Source organism: Lipotes vexillifer, unplaced genomic scaffold (genome assembly GCF_000442215.2).
Source record: "Lipotes vexillifer unplaced genomic scaffold, Lipotes_vexillifer_v1.1 scaffold545, whole genome shotgun sequence".
Classification (NCBI taxonomy): domain Eukaryota; kingdom Metazoa; phylum Chordata; class Mammalia; order Artiodactyla; family Lipotidae; genus Lipotes; species Lipotes vexillifer.
Genome location: NW_006779129.1, coordinates 244,840 through 260,991, shown reverse-complemented (window position 1 = coordinate 260,991; position 16,152 = coordinate 244,840). Strand labels below are relative to the sequence as shown.

General features: G+C 48.5%; 1 protein-coding gene across 1 annotated transcript in view; it reads left to right on the top strand.

The window, feature by feature from the left end:
• The window catches only part of PCNT (pericentrin), a 100,314-nt gene that overhangs the window by 53,014 nt on the left and 31,148 nt on the right, over positions 1–16,152 (top strand). The window contains exons 24-31 of the mRNA XM_007452502.1: positions 2,671–2,900; positions 3,296–3,424; positions 3,543–3,554; positions 4,320–4,526; positions 6,582–6,752; positions 14,210–15,091; positions 15,177–15,254; positions 15,584–15,769. Coding sequence (XP_007452564.1) covers positions 2,671–2,900; positions 3,296–3,424; positions 3,543–3,554; positions 4,320–4,526; positions 6,582–6,752; positions 14,210–15,091; positions 15,177–15,254; positions 15,584–15,769 — 1,895 coding nt within the window. The remainder of the gene's footprint in view (positions 1–2,670; positions 2,901–3,295; positions 3,425–3,542; positions 3,555–4,319; positions 4,527–6,581; positions 6,753–14,209; positions 15,092–15,176; positions 15,255–15,583; positions 15,770–16,152) is intronic.

The following is a 16,152-nucleotide window of genomic DNA, read 5'->3' as shown; positions in this document are numbered from 1 at the left end:
TGTTTCCCGGGCTGGCCCCCCCCCCCCGTTCCCGGGTGTTGGCGTCCCAGCCTGTGGGTCTGAGTGGTGGCTGGGCCCTCCCCGTCTGAGACCTGTGTTTGTTGTCACGGGCTCTCGTACCTCCAGCCTGCTCTCCCTGCGCGGGGTGTTAGGGCTTCAGAGTTGGGACCCTGTGGGAGATGCAGAGGTGTGGGGTCAGGTGAGCAGCCACGTAGCCCTAGGCCTGGCGCCTCCCCTGCGTCCACTGTGACCACCCCTCACCCCTGCAGAGAGGCCTGGCCCACCTGTGTGTGGTAGGGGCTGGCCGGGGGGGTGCAGACCCATGGAACCTTTTCCCCAACCCAGGCCAGTCTTTCCTCCTGCGTTTGTTTTATCCCCAGGAAATTCTCGTGTTTCCTTTGGGTCCTCTCGGTTTGCTTTCATCTTTACATGGCTAACCCACCTTAGTTCCTCACTGTTGTCTGGTCCCTGTCTCTAGCTGCCCGGCCATCTGGGGACTTCCGGTGCGCTGCCGCCCTGCAGGAGCCCGCCGGCCTGGCACCTGGCCTTCCCTTCCCTTCCCAGGCGCGGTCTTGGGGGCCACTCGGTCCCAATTCTGCTTTGGCTCCTCGTGAACGCTGGCCAGCTTCCAAAGGGCGGGGGATCCTGGCGCCCGTGGGGGAATTCAGCTCAGCCTCACCTGTTCTCGCGTGTCTCGTGCCCACCTTCAGGGCGATGCCATCTGTCCTCTGTGTTCTTCCTTGTTGTCTTTAAAAGTCAGCAGCAAAGCCCCTGGGAGCCGGGACCTGCTGCGACACGAGGGCCAACAGTGGCATTAGTCTCAACAGAGACCCAGCGGCTCACGCTGCAGCCGTTACTCACCCTTATGGTCCTGGAGGTGGGAATCCGAGGTGAAGGTGCCGACACGGTCACCTTCTGGTGCGAGCCCGCCTCCCACTCATGGACGCGCCTTCTCGCTGGGCCCTCACGTGCAGGAGGGGCAGCAGCTCTGTGGGGCCTCTTTTATAAGAGAAGCACTCATCCCCTCATGGGGCTTCACCCTCAGGACCTCATCACCTCTGAAGGCTCCACCTCCAAACACCAGCATATGAATTCTGGGGGCACAACATTCGGACCAAGCAGTGGCATCACGGAAGTAGCACACGTTTCAGAGGTTGTCCAAGGCCTGGCGTCAAGGCCACAACGTTTCCTGGAGCCCTGCTGCTGGCGTTTTCCCTTCTCTTATCTCTAACTTTCGTATCCTAAGTCACCCAGTTTTCTGTTTTCATTTCTGAAAATGCTGTGTGTTTTCATTTATAGGCACTCCTGTTTCTATAGCACACAAGGATTCAGGTTTGTAAAAGCAAATGAGTGATTTCTGTGTGATATGCTATATGTTTGCATCAGGTTTTGCCAATTTTTTACTAAAGAGGACAAGTACTTAGCTTTTGTGGCAAACTACTACATGAAAGATAACTTTGATCTTCAATATTCATACATAAAAATGGGCAAGCATTTCTCTCACGATGCTTAACTGCAGTTACTGAGCCGCAGGAAGCCTGTCTTGCCATAGTCGTCCTTGGGCTGGAGGCCTGCACTGGGGGCCCCAGGAGGTCTCCTGATTCTGGAGTTGGCACTGTGTGTGGCCTTAATGGCCGCATGGACACCTCCCCTCAGTCCTGCCTGCACGAAGGCTGTGTGACCCTGAAGCGGGTCCTGTCTGGGTGGCTGGCCAGGCAGCACTGGTCATCACAGCAGTGGCACACGAGCCCTGGTTTCGAGTCTCTGAGGCCCGTGAAGGACATTGTTCTAACTGCATGTTTAAGCCTAATTTGCCATCGTTGCTGACTTGTTAGCCTGGAAGTTTATTGAGAATGTTACATTAGTGGGGGTGGTAGTTTGTCGTAAAAGACAGATTTATACAAACCAAAATAATTAACTTTGGAAAGCTGGTGAAATGTAAATACAAACATATGGGTTTAACATTTCAGTTTCAGGATAGTTTCAACACTTTGGGATCCATTGCAGGGAGACCTCTTTTCCAAAGATGCTTGTTAACCTGTCGTTTCCCTTGGATCGTGGCCTCATCGCCCCATCCGTTTTAGGTCGGCTTTAGATTTGCTGACGGCTCAACCCTTTTCCTCAAGACAGGTCACCCCCGGGTGTGTAGGGAGGCCTGTGCGGTCAGCACATCAGCTGGGAACCTCCGCAGCGGGGCTGGTGTTTCCTCTGGTGGAGGTTTTAAGTTACATTTTATTTTTCCATGTTGGAGAATATACGTGAAGGCAAAATTCCCAGAAAATTACCTGATACGTCATTTGGGGACACAAAGATGTGTTCTCTTCTCAGGCTTTAAAATTTTTTATTTTAGCCAATTTTCGTTTAAAAAGTATAATTTTTCCTTCCTCCCTCCCCGCCACCCCCCGCAGGAGTACTCAGCTGTGTTTTCAGTGGGTTTTGGCAGAACTGTGGCTGTTTATTAGGACGTGGGCTCGGGATCTGACAGGTCGAGGGTGCACAGCCGTCCTCTCGAGGCGGCTGTGTCCTTGGCTGAGTTACACGCCCGTGGGGGTGGAGGGATACGCATGCTGCCCCCCACGCTCCATCGCTGGAGAAACGCACGTCTCCACGTTTCTGCCGGCCCACGGCTCCCTGAGCTGGGCCCCTCAGCTGTTTCCTCGGCACCTTCAGCTCTTCAGAAGGAAGTGGAGTCGCTCACCAAGGAGCATTCGGAGACCAAGGAGCAGTCGGAGAAGGACCGCTCAGCGCTGCTGTCCCAGATGAGGCTCCTAGAGGCAGAGCTGGAGGAGCAGCTCTCGCGGCAGCAGGCGTGTGCCCGGCAGGCCGAGGAGCTCTCCGCCCTGAGGCAGCAGATGGGCTCCCTGGACCAGCAGCTGCGCCGCCAGCGCCAGTTCATGGACGTAAGAGTCTCGAGCGATGAGTTTGTTTGCGTCACCGGAGGTCATCTTCGTAGCGTGAACTTCTTTCTAGGTTGTTAAGTAGCTTCTGTGCTGGCGTCGGGATGAACGTGAGCACAGCCTAGCGGACGTCTCTTGGGTGTCGTGCATGCGCAGCTTGCCCTGGTCCGGGGCGGTGTCTGCTGGCCCCCTGCCGTCTGCTTTCTGTCTCTCCTGCCCGTGTCTCAGAAGCCGCCCCGGGTCCCACCTGGGGGCTGTGCCTCTTCATGTGGCTCCGTTATTCGCGGTGCCCATGACAAGGGGGCCCCTTCCACCCGGTCCCCGTCCTCCGCTCCTGCCTGCAAAGGGCGGTGGGGACTCTCGGGGAAACGGTCCAAACAGGCTGCCTCTCGCGACAGGCGCAGGCGGTGGAGCGGGAACGAGAGCGCGAGGACTTCCAGCAGGAGATCCAGAGGCTGGAGGAACAGCTCCGCCAGGCAGCCCGGCCGCGACTGCCGGGTCCCCGCGACAGCGACGTAAGTCAGCCCGCCTGCCGCATGCCAGGCCCCGCCCGTGGGGAGCGGTTCTCTGCGCCGCTTTCAAAAAAAGCTTTACCTTTAAACTCTTTTTTGCCTTCCATGTACACGAAAACGACCACGGGTGCAGCTGGATGGTGAGGTGCGAGTGCTCCGTGCTTGTCTGTGTCTGTGCGTCGTCCGTTCGCTCCCTCAGTGCTGCCGCCCCTTGCCTGTTCTCTGCATGACCAGACAGGGAGGGGTTGGTGCATGGGGCCCTGTCTCTGGTTTGTTTTTCTTGCTTCGTTCTGCTTTGGGGTCGGATCTGTCTGCTTCCTCCTGTCTGAGGTCGCTGTAGTTGATTTGCTTATTCTTTTTAAAAATTAAAATTACTTTGAGATGATTGTGGATTCACTTGCAGTTAGAGGAAATAAGACCAGTTCCCCCCATGGTGATGTGCTGCAGGAGGTCCCAGCCAGGGTGTGGACATGCAGACAGGAGACGGCGCCCACTGCCTCCCACCCGCTAATCCCGCTCTCTCGGCAGCTTTGTAATTTCCAGGCTGTTGTGCAAACGGACCATAGGTGTAACCTTTGCACTCAGCCTGCTTCTCGACCCTGACCCAGGCGGTACTGTATCAATCTGTGCTCGGTTTTTTTTTTTTTTTTTTTTTACTGCTCAGTGGCTTTCCATTCCTTCCTCCCATAATTTATTTTATTTTACTAACAAATTCTGTGTTATTTTTTGTGCATCATTTTACAGAGAGAATTCTGTCTTGTTCTCACCAGGCTTCACTGTGCCGTGTGGGCCTAGGAAGCCACGTAGAGGACCGGTTTTCTCACAGTTGTGCTGTTTTACTCTCTTTACTTTGCAGGTGGGTTTTTTTTTTTTAAACTATTGTTTCTGAAGCATTTTCTGTGGTTTTTAGATTGAATTGTTAGAAGAAAAATTGAGAGAAAAATCAGACGGACTTAATGAACTGATTATAAAGAAAGAGTTGGCAGACAGACAAGTATTAATCCAGAAAGAGGAGATTAAACGTCTGCAGGAGACGAACGCCAGCACCGCAAGAAAACTGATGCAGCTCCAGGGAGAACTGGAGAGACAGCGGAAAGCTGCGAGGGACCTGGAGCAGGTGAGCGTGCTGTCCCAGGGCGGAGGGGGGCGGCCGGGGGGATGCTGCTGTGGCGGGGCTTCCTTTTCACCGCAGACCCCCAGCTCCGACTGCTCCACTGTGGACACAGGGTCACCAAGCTTGTGGGGGTCTCCCCAGTCCCCGGTGACCCCAGCTGGGTGTCCTGCGACTTAGCTCAACTCTGACACCGTCTACCTGGAGATGGCGTCAGACCCCACAGCTTAAGGGCTCAGTCCCACAGGACTGTCCCCGCACCCAGATGCCCACCTCAGGTCCAACTTTTATAAGTTGAGGATCCCACGACCTCCTCCTGGGTTTCAACGAATTTGCTAGAGTGGCTCACAGAACTCAAAACACTTTACTTACTGGGTTGCCAGTAAAAGGATGCAATTCGGGAACAGCCAGATGGAGGGGGTGCAGAGGGCAGGTGAGGAGGGCGCACTGACCCAAAAGCTCCTGGAAACCCATCCTTTTGGGTTTTGTAGAGGCTTCATCATGCAGCCATGATTGGCCATTGGTGATGGATTCACCCTTCAGCCCCTCTCCCCTCCCTGGAGGCCAGGGCTGGGACTGAAAGTTCTGACCCTTGAATCCCATGGTCAGTTCCCCTGGCAAACAGCTGCCATCCTTCAGTGGCCTGGGGCTTCCCCAAAGTCACCTCTGTGACACAGACTCAGATGTGGCTGGAGGGACTTGTTGGGAATGTAGGGCACCTCCGTCACTCTCATCGCTCAGGGAGCACCAAGGTGTCAGGCGCTCTGTGCCAGGCATCGTACAGAGACCAGGTGCGTGTTTCTCATTGCACATCACAGTGTCGCATTTAGTGTAATAACATTTCATACCAGTTTTATAGCACTCCTTTGTCTCTCAAGTACTCTTGAGTTTATCCCTAGTAATTAAGTAAATCTTCAAGAGTTTAGGTTTAGAAAGCTTATTTTATTAAATACTTTACATAGAGCCTAGTTACAATTATTTTAATTTTTGAGTAAGGAATTTATGTCACAGCCCCTCAGTGAAAGCACCTCCGGTGATAGTTCTAGTTGTAGTTTGGAATATTACGCCTCAGGGATGTGCACGTTCTTGTGTCTAAGAGTTTAAGATGAGGTGGGAAAGCTGCGTGTGGGCAGGTCCCCTGATTGGGAGTGGGGCAGGGCGGCGTAGGAGCGCCTTTCCAGTCAGCGCTGCCCCTCCTTTGTGCATTTAGCCCAAAGGAATCCAAGTTTCTTGTATCTCGTGTCACTGGGGGTTTAAAGGTTACTTGAAAGTCTGAGGCTCAGTAAGAAATTTTATTTTGGAATCGTTTTGGCCCTAAGAAAGCCCTGGCTCAAGGGGGAGAGTTTTATCAGGTGTGTTCGGTTTGAAAATGCTGATGAGAATCACTAGGTGAAGCCCAGGCCCCTTCTTGAGGATGTGCTGTGTGGGAAGGACGCCCAGCACAGGCCCCGTGGCTCCTGAGTCAGCCAGGGGCTCTCTCTGTCCCCCCTTGCGTGGGGACAGTTCTGGGTGGCTCCCTCCTCCAGCCAACAGCTACCGAGCTTACTAGGCACCAGGCTGTAGAAAATGCCTTTTTTTTTCCTCTACAAAGTTGGACCATGTGTACAATTGTGGATGCCTATTTCTTCCCCACTTAATGTGCTGTGACCATTCCATCCATAGTAAATGTTCCTTGAAAACTTTTTACTGGGCTGCTAACACTCATTGTGTGGATGTGTTGTCAGCCATTGCCCTGTGCTTTGTCAGGTTCTTCCCAGTTAAAACAATTTGCTGACAGTCTGGAGACCCTTTTTGTACCTTGTTGAATAATGACTGGGATAAGTTCCTTGCAGTGGAATCTCGGGCGCACGCGGCGGCTCTGTTTGGGCTGCACCCTCCACTAGGCAGGCATCTGTTCTGGAGCATGGGTGGGTCTGTGGATGGTGTGTCTGGCATGTGCAGGTGTGTGCAGGTGTGCTCCAGAAGGGCTGAGGATGACCTACACTTTAATAACAAGCTGCAGTTTGAGGCCCCCGATTTCCTGAAACACTTGCCTAAAATAAATCTTTTTTTCTTAAATAGGACAAAGAGGCATTACAGGAACAGCAGATGAGTAACTTGCTCCTGGTGTCCACACTACAGTCTAAACTGGATGAGGGCAAATGCCTGGGGTCACCTGCGGGCAACCGTCCTGACGATGCAGAAGTCCAGCTGGAGGCGGTGCACAGGACGCTGCTGCAGCATGAGGACGAGGTGCGTGTGGGGCGGGCCTTGTGGGAGTGTCCCCTCACTGCTCCGTGTCTGCTGGTGGCCTCCCCTGCGCTTCTGTGTAGAGGGCAGGACATCCAAGTGATAGAGTTTGTGGGCTTGTCACTACTGTGTGCGCTTTGTAATTTTAACATTTCTATGTGGATTATAGGACAGTAAGTTTTTCTGGCACATACTTTAAATCTTTCAAAGTGATTTTAATAATTATTAAATCGATTAGAATATTAGATCTTTTTCTTTTTTCTTTTCTTTTCTTTTTTTTTTTTTTGCGGTACGCGGGCCTCTCACTGTTGTGGCCTCTCCCGTGGCAGAGCACAGGCTCATCGGCCGTGGCTCACGGGCCCAGCTGCTCCGCGGCATGTGGGATCTTCCCGGACCAGGACACGAACCCGTGTCCCCTGCATCGGCAGGCGGACTCTCAACCACTGCGCCACCAGGGAAGCCTGGTGTTTGTGTTTTTGATGTTGAGTTGTATGAACGGTTTATATATGTTGGATACTAACCCTTTATTGGTCCTAATATTTGTAAATATTTTCTGCCATTCAGTAGGTTGTCTTTTCATTTTGTCGATGGCTTCCTTTGCTGTGCAAAAGCTTTTAAGTTTATTTAGGTCCCATTTGTTTATTCTTGCTTTTGTTTCCTGTGCTTTAGGAGACAGCACCGAGAAAATATTGCTATAATTTATGTCAAAGAGTGTTCTGCCTGTATTTTCCTCTAGCAGTTTTATGGTTTCTGGTCTTGCATGTAGGTCTTTTCTCTTTTCTTTTCTTTTGTTTTTTTTTTTTTTACAGTTTTATGTTTTTATATATATATATATATATATATATATATATATATATATATATATATATATTTATTTAAACTTATTTTTATTTATTTTTAATTTTTTTAATTTTTGGCTGTTTGGTTTCGTTGCTGTGCACGGGCTTTCTCTAGTTGCGGCAAGTGGGGGCTACTCTTTGTTGCCATGCGCAGGCTTCTCATTGCAGTGACTTCTCTTGTTGCAGTGTGTGGGCTTCAGTAGTTGCAGCACACGGGCTCAGTAGTTGCAGCACGTGGGCCCTAGAGCACATGGGCTTCAGTATTTGAAGTGCGTGGGCTCAGTAGTTGAGGTGTACAGGCTCTAGGCACGCGGGCTTCAGTAGTTGTGGCTCACGGGCTCTAGAGTGCAGGCTCAGTAGTTGTAGCACATGGGCTTTGTTGCTACGTGGCATGTGAGATCTTTCCAGACCAGGGATTGAGCCCGTGTCCCCTGCATTGGCAGGTGGATTCTTAACCACTGCAGCACCAGGGAAGTCCTGTGCACTTAGGTCTTTAGTCCATTTTGAATTTATTTTTGTATATAGTATTAGAGAATGTTCTAATTTCATTCTTTTACATGTAGCTGTCCCGTTTTCTCAGCACCACTTATTAAAGAGGCTGTCTTTTCTCCATTGTATATTCTTGCCTCCTTTGTTGTTGATTAATTGACCATAAGGGTGTGGGTTTATTTCTGGGCTCTGTATTCTGTTCCATTGATCTGTGTGTCTGTTTTTGTGCCAATACCATGCTGTTTTGATTACTGTAGCTTCGTAGTGTAGTCTGAAGTTAGGGAGTATGGTACCTCCAGCTTTGTTCTTTTTCTCAAAATTTCTTTGGCAATTTGGTGTTTTCTGTGGTGCCATATACATTTTAGGATTATTTGTTCTGGTTCTGTGAAACCTGCCGTGTGTATTTTCATAGGGAGTGCATTAAATCTGTAGATTGCTTTAGGTACTATAGACATTTTAACAGTATTCTTCCAATCTCTGAACATGGAATATCTTTCCATTTCTTTGTATTATCTTCAGTTTCCTTCATCAGTGTTTTATAGTTTTCAGAGTAGAGGTCTTCCACCTGCTCAGATAAGTTTATTCCTAGTATTTTATTCTTTTTGATGTTTTCTTTCTCTTCTGGTACTTCATTATTAATGTGTAGAAAAAGCAACAGATTTCTGTATATTAATCTTGTATCCTTAAGCTTTTCTGATTTCAGTTTAGTTCTAATAGTTTTTTGTTGGAGACTTTGGGGTTTTCTATATAAAGTATTAACATCATCTGCAAATAGTGATAGTTTTAGTTTTTCCCTTCCAATTTGGATGCCTTTTATTTCTTTTTCTCGTCTGATTGCTGTGGCTAGGACTTCTAATACTATGATAAATAGAAGTAGCAGGAGTAGGTATTCTTGTCTTTTTCCTGATTTTAGAGGGAAGGCTTTCAACTTTTCACCAATAATATGATGTTAGCTGTGGATTTGTCATAAATGGCCTTTATTATATTGAGATATATTTCCTCTTTACCAACTTTGATGAGAGTTTTTATCATGAATGGGTGTTGAATTTTGGCACATGCTTTTACTGCATCTGTTGAGACGATTGTGTATTTTTATCCTTCCTTTTGGGAATGTGGTGTATCATATTGGTTGATTTACAGATATTGAATCTCACTTGATAAATAAATCTCACTTGATAATTGTGTGTGATTTCTTAATGTATTGTTGGATTGGTTTGCTAATATTTTATTGAGGATTTTTACATCTATATTCATTAGAGATATTGCCGTAACTGTCTTTTTTGGTAGTGCCTTTTTTTGGTTTTGGTATCAGGGCACTGATGACCTCACAGAATAAGTTTGGGAGTGTTCCCTCCTCTTCAGTGTTTCGGAATTGTTTGAAAAGGATAGGGATTAGCACTTCCTTACATGTTTGGTATAGTTCCCCTGTGAAGCTGTCGGTTACTGGACTGCCGATTCTTTTGCTAATTTTTTAAAAGTTGGGTTCATTTTCTTATTGTTCAGTTTTGGGAATTCTTTATATCTTCTGAATACTTTTTTGATATATGATCTGCAGATATTTAACCCACTCTGTGGTTTGTCTCTTCACTCTTCAATAGTATGTTCCACAGATCAAGACCTTTTTAGTTTTGATGAAGTTCAATTTATTAAATTTTAAATGGGTTATGCTTTTGGAGTTGTATCTAAGAGCTCTTCTCCTAACCCAAGATGACAAAAATAGTCTCTTATGTTTTCACTTAGAAATTTCATAGTTTTGCTTTGTATTCAAATCTATGATATACTTTATATTTGGGCGCATGGATATCTAATTTTTCCAGCTCTGTTCAAACGCTAATCTTTTTTCCATTTAATTGCCTTTACACCATTCACAAAAATCAGTTAACCATATTTATTTAGATCTCTGAACTCTGTTCAGTTATATTGATCTAGGTTTCTCTTTCTTTACTAATATCACACTATTTCTGTTTCTATACTTTTACAGTAAGTCTTGAAACCAGGTAATGTAAGTCATCCAACTTTTCCTGTTTACAGATTTGTTTTGGCAATTCTGCTTCCTTTAACTTTCCATGTAATTGTAGAAGCAACAAAGTGATACCTGCAAAAACGTTCTGCTGGTGTTTGGATTGGGATTTGTGTTGACTCTGTAGATTGACCTGGAGAAAATTAACATCTTAACAATTTTGAGTGTTCCAGACCATGAACATGGTGTAAGTCTTCGTTTATTTGTCTTCTTGGATTTCTTTCAGTGATATGTGGTTTTCAATTTATATATCCTGTATATATTTTGTTAGGTTTATATCTAGGTACTTTATTTTTTGTTGTGCTATCTTAAATGATATGTTCATTTAATTTAAAAAATGGTGTGTTTTATTTAACATTAAATTCTAATGTGGTAGATAATATTGATGAATTTTCAAATATTGAACCAGCCCTGAATCCCTGGAATAAACCCCACTTGGTCATGGTGTATGGTTCTTTTATATCTGCTGAATTCTATTTACTAGTGTTTTGTTTGTTTGTTTGTTTGTTTGTTTGCGGTACGCAGGCCTCTCACTGTTGTGGCCTCTCCCGTTGCTGAGCATGGGCTCCGGACGCGCAGGCTCAGCGGCCATGGCTCACGGGCCCAGCCGCTCCGCGGCATGTGGGATCTTCCCAAACCGGGGCACGGACCCGTGTCCCCTGCATCGGCAGGCGGACTCCCAACCACTGCGCCACCAGGGAAGCCCCTTTACTAGTGTTTTATTAAGAATTTATATATGCATCATGGATATTGGTCTGTAGTTTTCTTGTGATATCTGTCTGGTTTTGGTATCAGGGTAATATTGGCCTCACTGAATGAATTGTTCCCTCTTCTGTTTTCTGTAAAAGATTGTTCAGTATTAGTGCTGTTTATTATTTAACTCATTACTGATGGGGGGATTTTTGCAGAAACTAACACCTGTGGCCGGCAATTTTTATTTTGGCCAGCCAGAAATAATTCTGTTATTTCAGTAACACTTTGCAGGTTATTACATTCAATGGTTACACCTGATGCACCTGTAAAGTCTCCTAATTTTTGTGAAATGTTGTCTTCAGTCTGCTCTTCTGTAGAAGCAAAGGAGCATTCTCCAGCACCATGAGTTTCATTTTCACTTTCTGTATTGGAATTAATCACTAAGGTTTTCTGTCTTTTTGTTGATCTAATATTCACATCATCTGAATCAGAACTATATTCTGAAGAATTATCATTTTCTGAGACACTAGTGTATATGTTGCTCAGACAATCAGAAAGTATCTGAAAAAATTCACTGAGAATTTCTTCTTCACTCAAAATTTCACGAGGCGTTATTTTGAAAATTTTACATTTCTAATATACACGATGTTGGAACAAAAGCCTAACAGAGCAAAATGTGAATGATAATGACAATTGTAAGTTGTATCATGAACGCTTGATCAATTTTAAGCTTTAGCAACTTGGCGCAGCGACGTTAATTGTATCACTCTCTAAAAACGTATTGATACGTCTCCAGTCAATAACATTCGGGTAACCAAAGACGTATTATTATGTCTCCTGTCAATAATGTGTTAATTGTTGAGTAACACCATCTGGGCCTGGCAAGTTCTCTTTTTGTTTTTTGTTTTTAAATTACAGATTCAATTTCCTCAATACTTATGGGATTGTTCAAATTAATATTTCGCACTGGGAAGTTTTGGGCCATTATTTATTGAGGTGTTTTTTTGCATCATTCTCTTCTAGAGCTCCAGTTACAAATACGCCATACCTTTTACATCATCCTATGGGTATTGGAAGCTGTGTGCATTTTTTATAATTCTTTTCCTCTGATGGGATAATGTCTGTGACTCTTCACAGTTTGAACTCTGTCATGTTCAGGATTTTCTCAAGCCCATTGGAGTGATTTTCTAAATTTCCTATCTTCTTGTTTATCATGAACATGCTTACCTTTATGTCCTTGAACACAGTTATAACATCCTTATTTGCTTCTTACAGCATTTTTGTCATCTCAGTTTTAGTTGTCACTGGTTGTCTTTTCGTGTCAGAGCAGGCCACGTGATGCTGATTTTTTTAAAAAATAATTTTGATTTGCATCCTTGATATTCTGCAAATAATGTTGTGGGAACTCTTGCTTCCCAAAGCGGTGAGATTTTTCTTTTAGTGGTAGTCATGTTGGTCGGACTTGAAGTTTGCACTCTGTCTTGCCTGTAGAGATCGCATGAAGTTTGGTTTCCCTTCCCTGCTTCTCTGTCTGTTGTCTTTTTCTCTCCAGAGCCCTGGCTGCCCCAGTTCCCTCTTCTCGGCCTCATCTGGCTGCACTGCCTGATGGCACAGCCTGAAAGGTGGAAACTCCCCCGTCTGGTAGCCTTTGCTGCATCAGAATCCCCAGCATGACATCCTGGGCCTGTAGGCAGGTGGGATGTACCTCTGGGTTTCACGGAGTCGGTCTGCGTGCCCATTGTGGAGCTCCGTGGGCCCTCTGTGACGCTGTGCTGGTGCTGACTCTCCAGATGCCCACAGGATCCGCTGGCTGAGAGAGAAGCACCCTCTGAGCCTCACTCTTAGCTGCCTGGGGTGCGTGGCACTGTCCCGTGCGCTGTGCACTGTCGCGTGGCAGAAGGCACCGCTCCTCCCGCATTCGGGGAGATGCGACACACGTGTTCTGGCCCTTTTTCTGTGTTCTGCAACTGCAGTTCTGTTCTTCCCTCTTTGGGCTTTGTGAACATCGTCGCGCCTCTGCTTCCTCACTTGCTCCAACTGCACTGTATCTTAGAGGACTTATTTTAGATTTTAGTGTCCTACTTTTTAACGCCACTTTCACGTGCTAGCTTTGATAAAGTGTGATGCTTGTGTTGTGACTTTGGCGCTTTTGTTGTGCACACATTTTCATCTCAGTGTGCTGAGTGCGCTGAGTGCATCAGGCCAAACGTATGCAGACAGAATTACCCCCCGACTCCCTTCAGTCGTCTGTGGGTGGGGAGACATGGGTCTGTGCAGCACACAGCATGAGGCTGGGTAGAGGGTCTTGCCTCACACTGAGAACTTTTCTTTTGCCAACTACATACAGTGGCGTTCAGATGTGGTAAGTGTGAGTGTGATGTACAGCTTACGCCATCCAAACCAAAACCAAAAATCAGTTTTCTTATTTTTGTTTTCACTATGGGCCAGGTTTGGATTTGTGTTTAAAGTAATGCTTAAGTAGTACTAGTGAAACCAAGAATTGTATGAAACTCTTAATTTTTAGGACGTATAAGATGTTACTATAATCAGTTGGTTGAAAATTGTTAACTAGAACACAGACTGGTTAGAACTTTAAGATTTTTTGGTCCCTACTATTGATGTAGTCTTAAGAGAATGTAATTTGGAGCCATATTGGCATAGATTTCAATTCTGATTTTCCATTTACTGTCTTTGTGGTCTTGGCAAGATATTTCATATCTAGATTTCAGCTGTCTCACCTTCTAAGTAGGAACAAGAACATTTCTTACCTTAAAATTGTTGAGAATTAGATTAAATAGCACAAGTAGAAGCATCGTTTGATGGCTGCCGTGTTGAGTCCCCGCGTCCCCGCTGCACACGGTGTGGAACGCGTGCTGTGTGCTCTGGCTCATTCACGTTCTTCATGACTGCAAACTCCCTCAGCCAATCTTCTCACTTTTATTCCTGTTCTGGTGTTAGAATGACACCTAACATCTAAATGCCCCTTTAGGAAAATCAAACAAATCAAAGTTGTTTAAATGTTGAGAAAATAGACATTTAAAAGGTGGTGAATACATTCACGAGTAGTGTCATCGACTGAGACGTGGCCAAGTTAGAGCTTCCCCTGAACCCTGGCAGCCGAGGGTTGGGGTCTGTCACAGCGATGGGTGTGGCCTTAATGAAGCGTTTGAACGAGCAGCAAAGCAGCAACTGCAGATACGAATATTTGACCATTTTGACACACTGGAAGTAGCCGGGTGTTCTGGCTGTTCTTCAGATCTTGATGTCATTTGGTGGCCTTGTTCGTTGCTTCCACAGCTGCTTTTAAGATGCCAAGTCTCCACTTCTGTAAGAATGAGTTCAGGCCCAGCTGTAAGTGGAAAGGGGAACTTCTGAAGTTGATGTATGACATTTGCCTCTGAAATGTGCTTTTCCTTCAGGTTGTGTTTAACAGAAGTTCTGAAATTGAAGAGCTGAAATCCATTATTGAGAATTTGCGAGAGAACCAAGAGAGGTTACAGAGGGATAAAGCACAGGAGATTGAACAGCTCCATGAGGTCATCGAGAAACTGCAGAGGGAGCTCCCGCTCGGGGGACCCGCAGCGCCCCAGGCCGGTGACGGCAGAGCCGCCAGCCTGCAGAGCGAGCTGCTGGGCCTCCCGGCCGAAGGAGCCAAGGCCTGCGCGGAGCTGGAGGGCGAGCTGCGTGCCGCCCTCGAGGCCAAGGAGGCCCTGAGCCGGCTGCTGGCCGAGCAGGAGCGCGGGCATGGCCAGGCCCTCGAGGCCCTCCAGCAGCGCCTGCAGGCCGCAGAGGAGGTGGCCGTGCGGCAGCTGGCCGCGTCGGGGCCCGGCGCCGCCCTCAGGGAGGCCGAGGTCCATGCCCTGGCCTCCCAGATCCGCGAGTTCGAAGCTGCCCTGCGAGCCAAGGAAGCGAAGATCGCAGAGAGAGAGTTAGAAATCGACGCTCTGCACCAGCAGAAGTCAGCCCACTCTGCCGAGCTGGAGGCCATCCTGGCGGCCGTGGCCTGCTTCCGCTGCGCCCTAGAGCAGCAGCTCCTGGCGGCCTCTGGGGAGCCCCCCGAGCTGCAGCGGCTCCGGGCGCAGTGCGTCCGCCTCAGCTGCCAGCTGCAGGCGCTCAACCAGCGCTTCCTGAGGTGCCAGAAGGAGCCGGACGAGTGGCAGGCACACGGGGCCCAAGTGGCAGGCAGTTCCGGGTGGCGGGCGTCCTGGGGAGAAGACGCCTCCTGCCACGAAGAGGGGGAACAGGATGTGTGTGGCAGGTGGCTGGCCGAGGCCCCCCACAGCCATGGCGGTGGCCCACAGGTGGGCTCCACAGGTGGCGCAGCCTCTGTGTGCAGAGCTGCGTGCACGTGGGGGCCGGGCTGTGTCCGGGGAGCTGGGGGTGCAGGTGGGGGGCCGGGCTGTGTCCGGGGAGCTGGGGGTGCACGTGGGGGGCCGGGCTGTGTCCGGCGAGCTGGGGGTGCAGGTGGGGAGCTGGCGTGTGTCTGGGATCTGGGGGTGCAGGTGGGGAGCTGGGGGGCAGCTGTGCTGTGCTCCGTGTCTGCTGGGGGCCGTCTTCGCAGCTTGCCCCAGCTCCAGCACATGCTGACCTGCTGTACGCACCGCTCGTCTCCTGCTCCATGCGTGTGTGTGATTCTGGCCCTGAGCTGTGGGCTCTCCCTCGGGGCCTGCTGGCTGGTGCTCCGGCTGCAGAGCTCCTGGGACTCTGAGGTAGCCTCACTGCACTTCTGACTTTGCGATGCCTTTGGCTGATGTGCTCACAAACATTGTCCTTGTTTTCTCTGCTCATCACAGAGCCCTATTAAGGAGGACCCGCAGCTGGCCAAAGCCCTGCCGACGTTGACCCGCGCGGGTCTCAGCCAGCAGGACAGCGTGATGTCGGTGCTCGCGGTCTGCCAGCGGCAACTGGAGTCTGAGCTGCTCTTAGTGAAAAAGGAAATGTGCCTGCCTGCAGAGAGCGGAGTGTCGGGAGCAGCGAAGGTGCCTGGGCATGTTCGGGGGTTGGGGGGGACGCACAGGACACGGCAGCTGTCGCGGGCAGACACCCCCTCGGCGTCTTTGCTGCGACAGCAGGTTACGAGGACTGCAGCCAGGGGCGCCTTCTCCAGGCCCGCCGCTCTGGCAGTGCTGGTCAGATCCGTTTTGAGATTTCCCACGTGTTTGGTTTAAACGCACATTTCCCACGGTCTAATCAGCTGTGAAAAGTGAGCAGTCAGTTACTTTTTCCTCATAGTTGATACCAGTAGGATTTAACTGGCCTCCAGGGCTTGTGTCTGAATTTTCCGTGTGAGGACAGTTGCCCACAGCTATGCTGCCTCCACAACCGTCATCACTTGCAAGGGCTTCACATTTATTGCATGAAC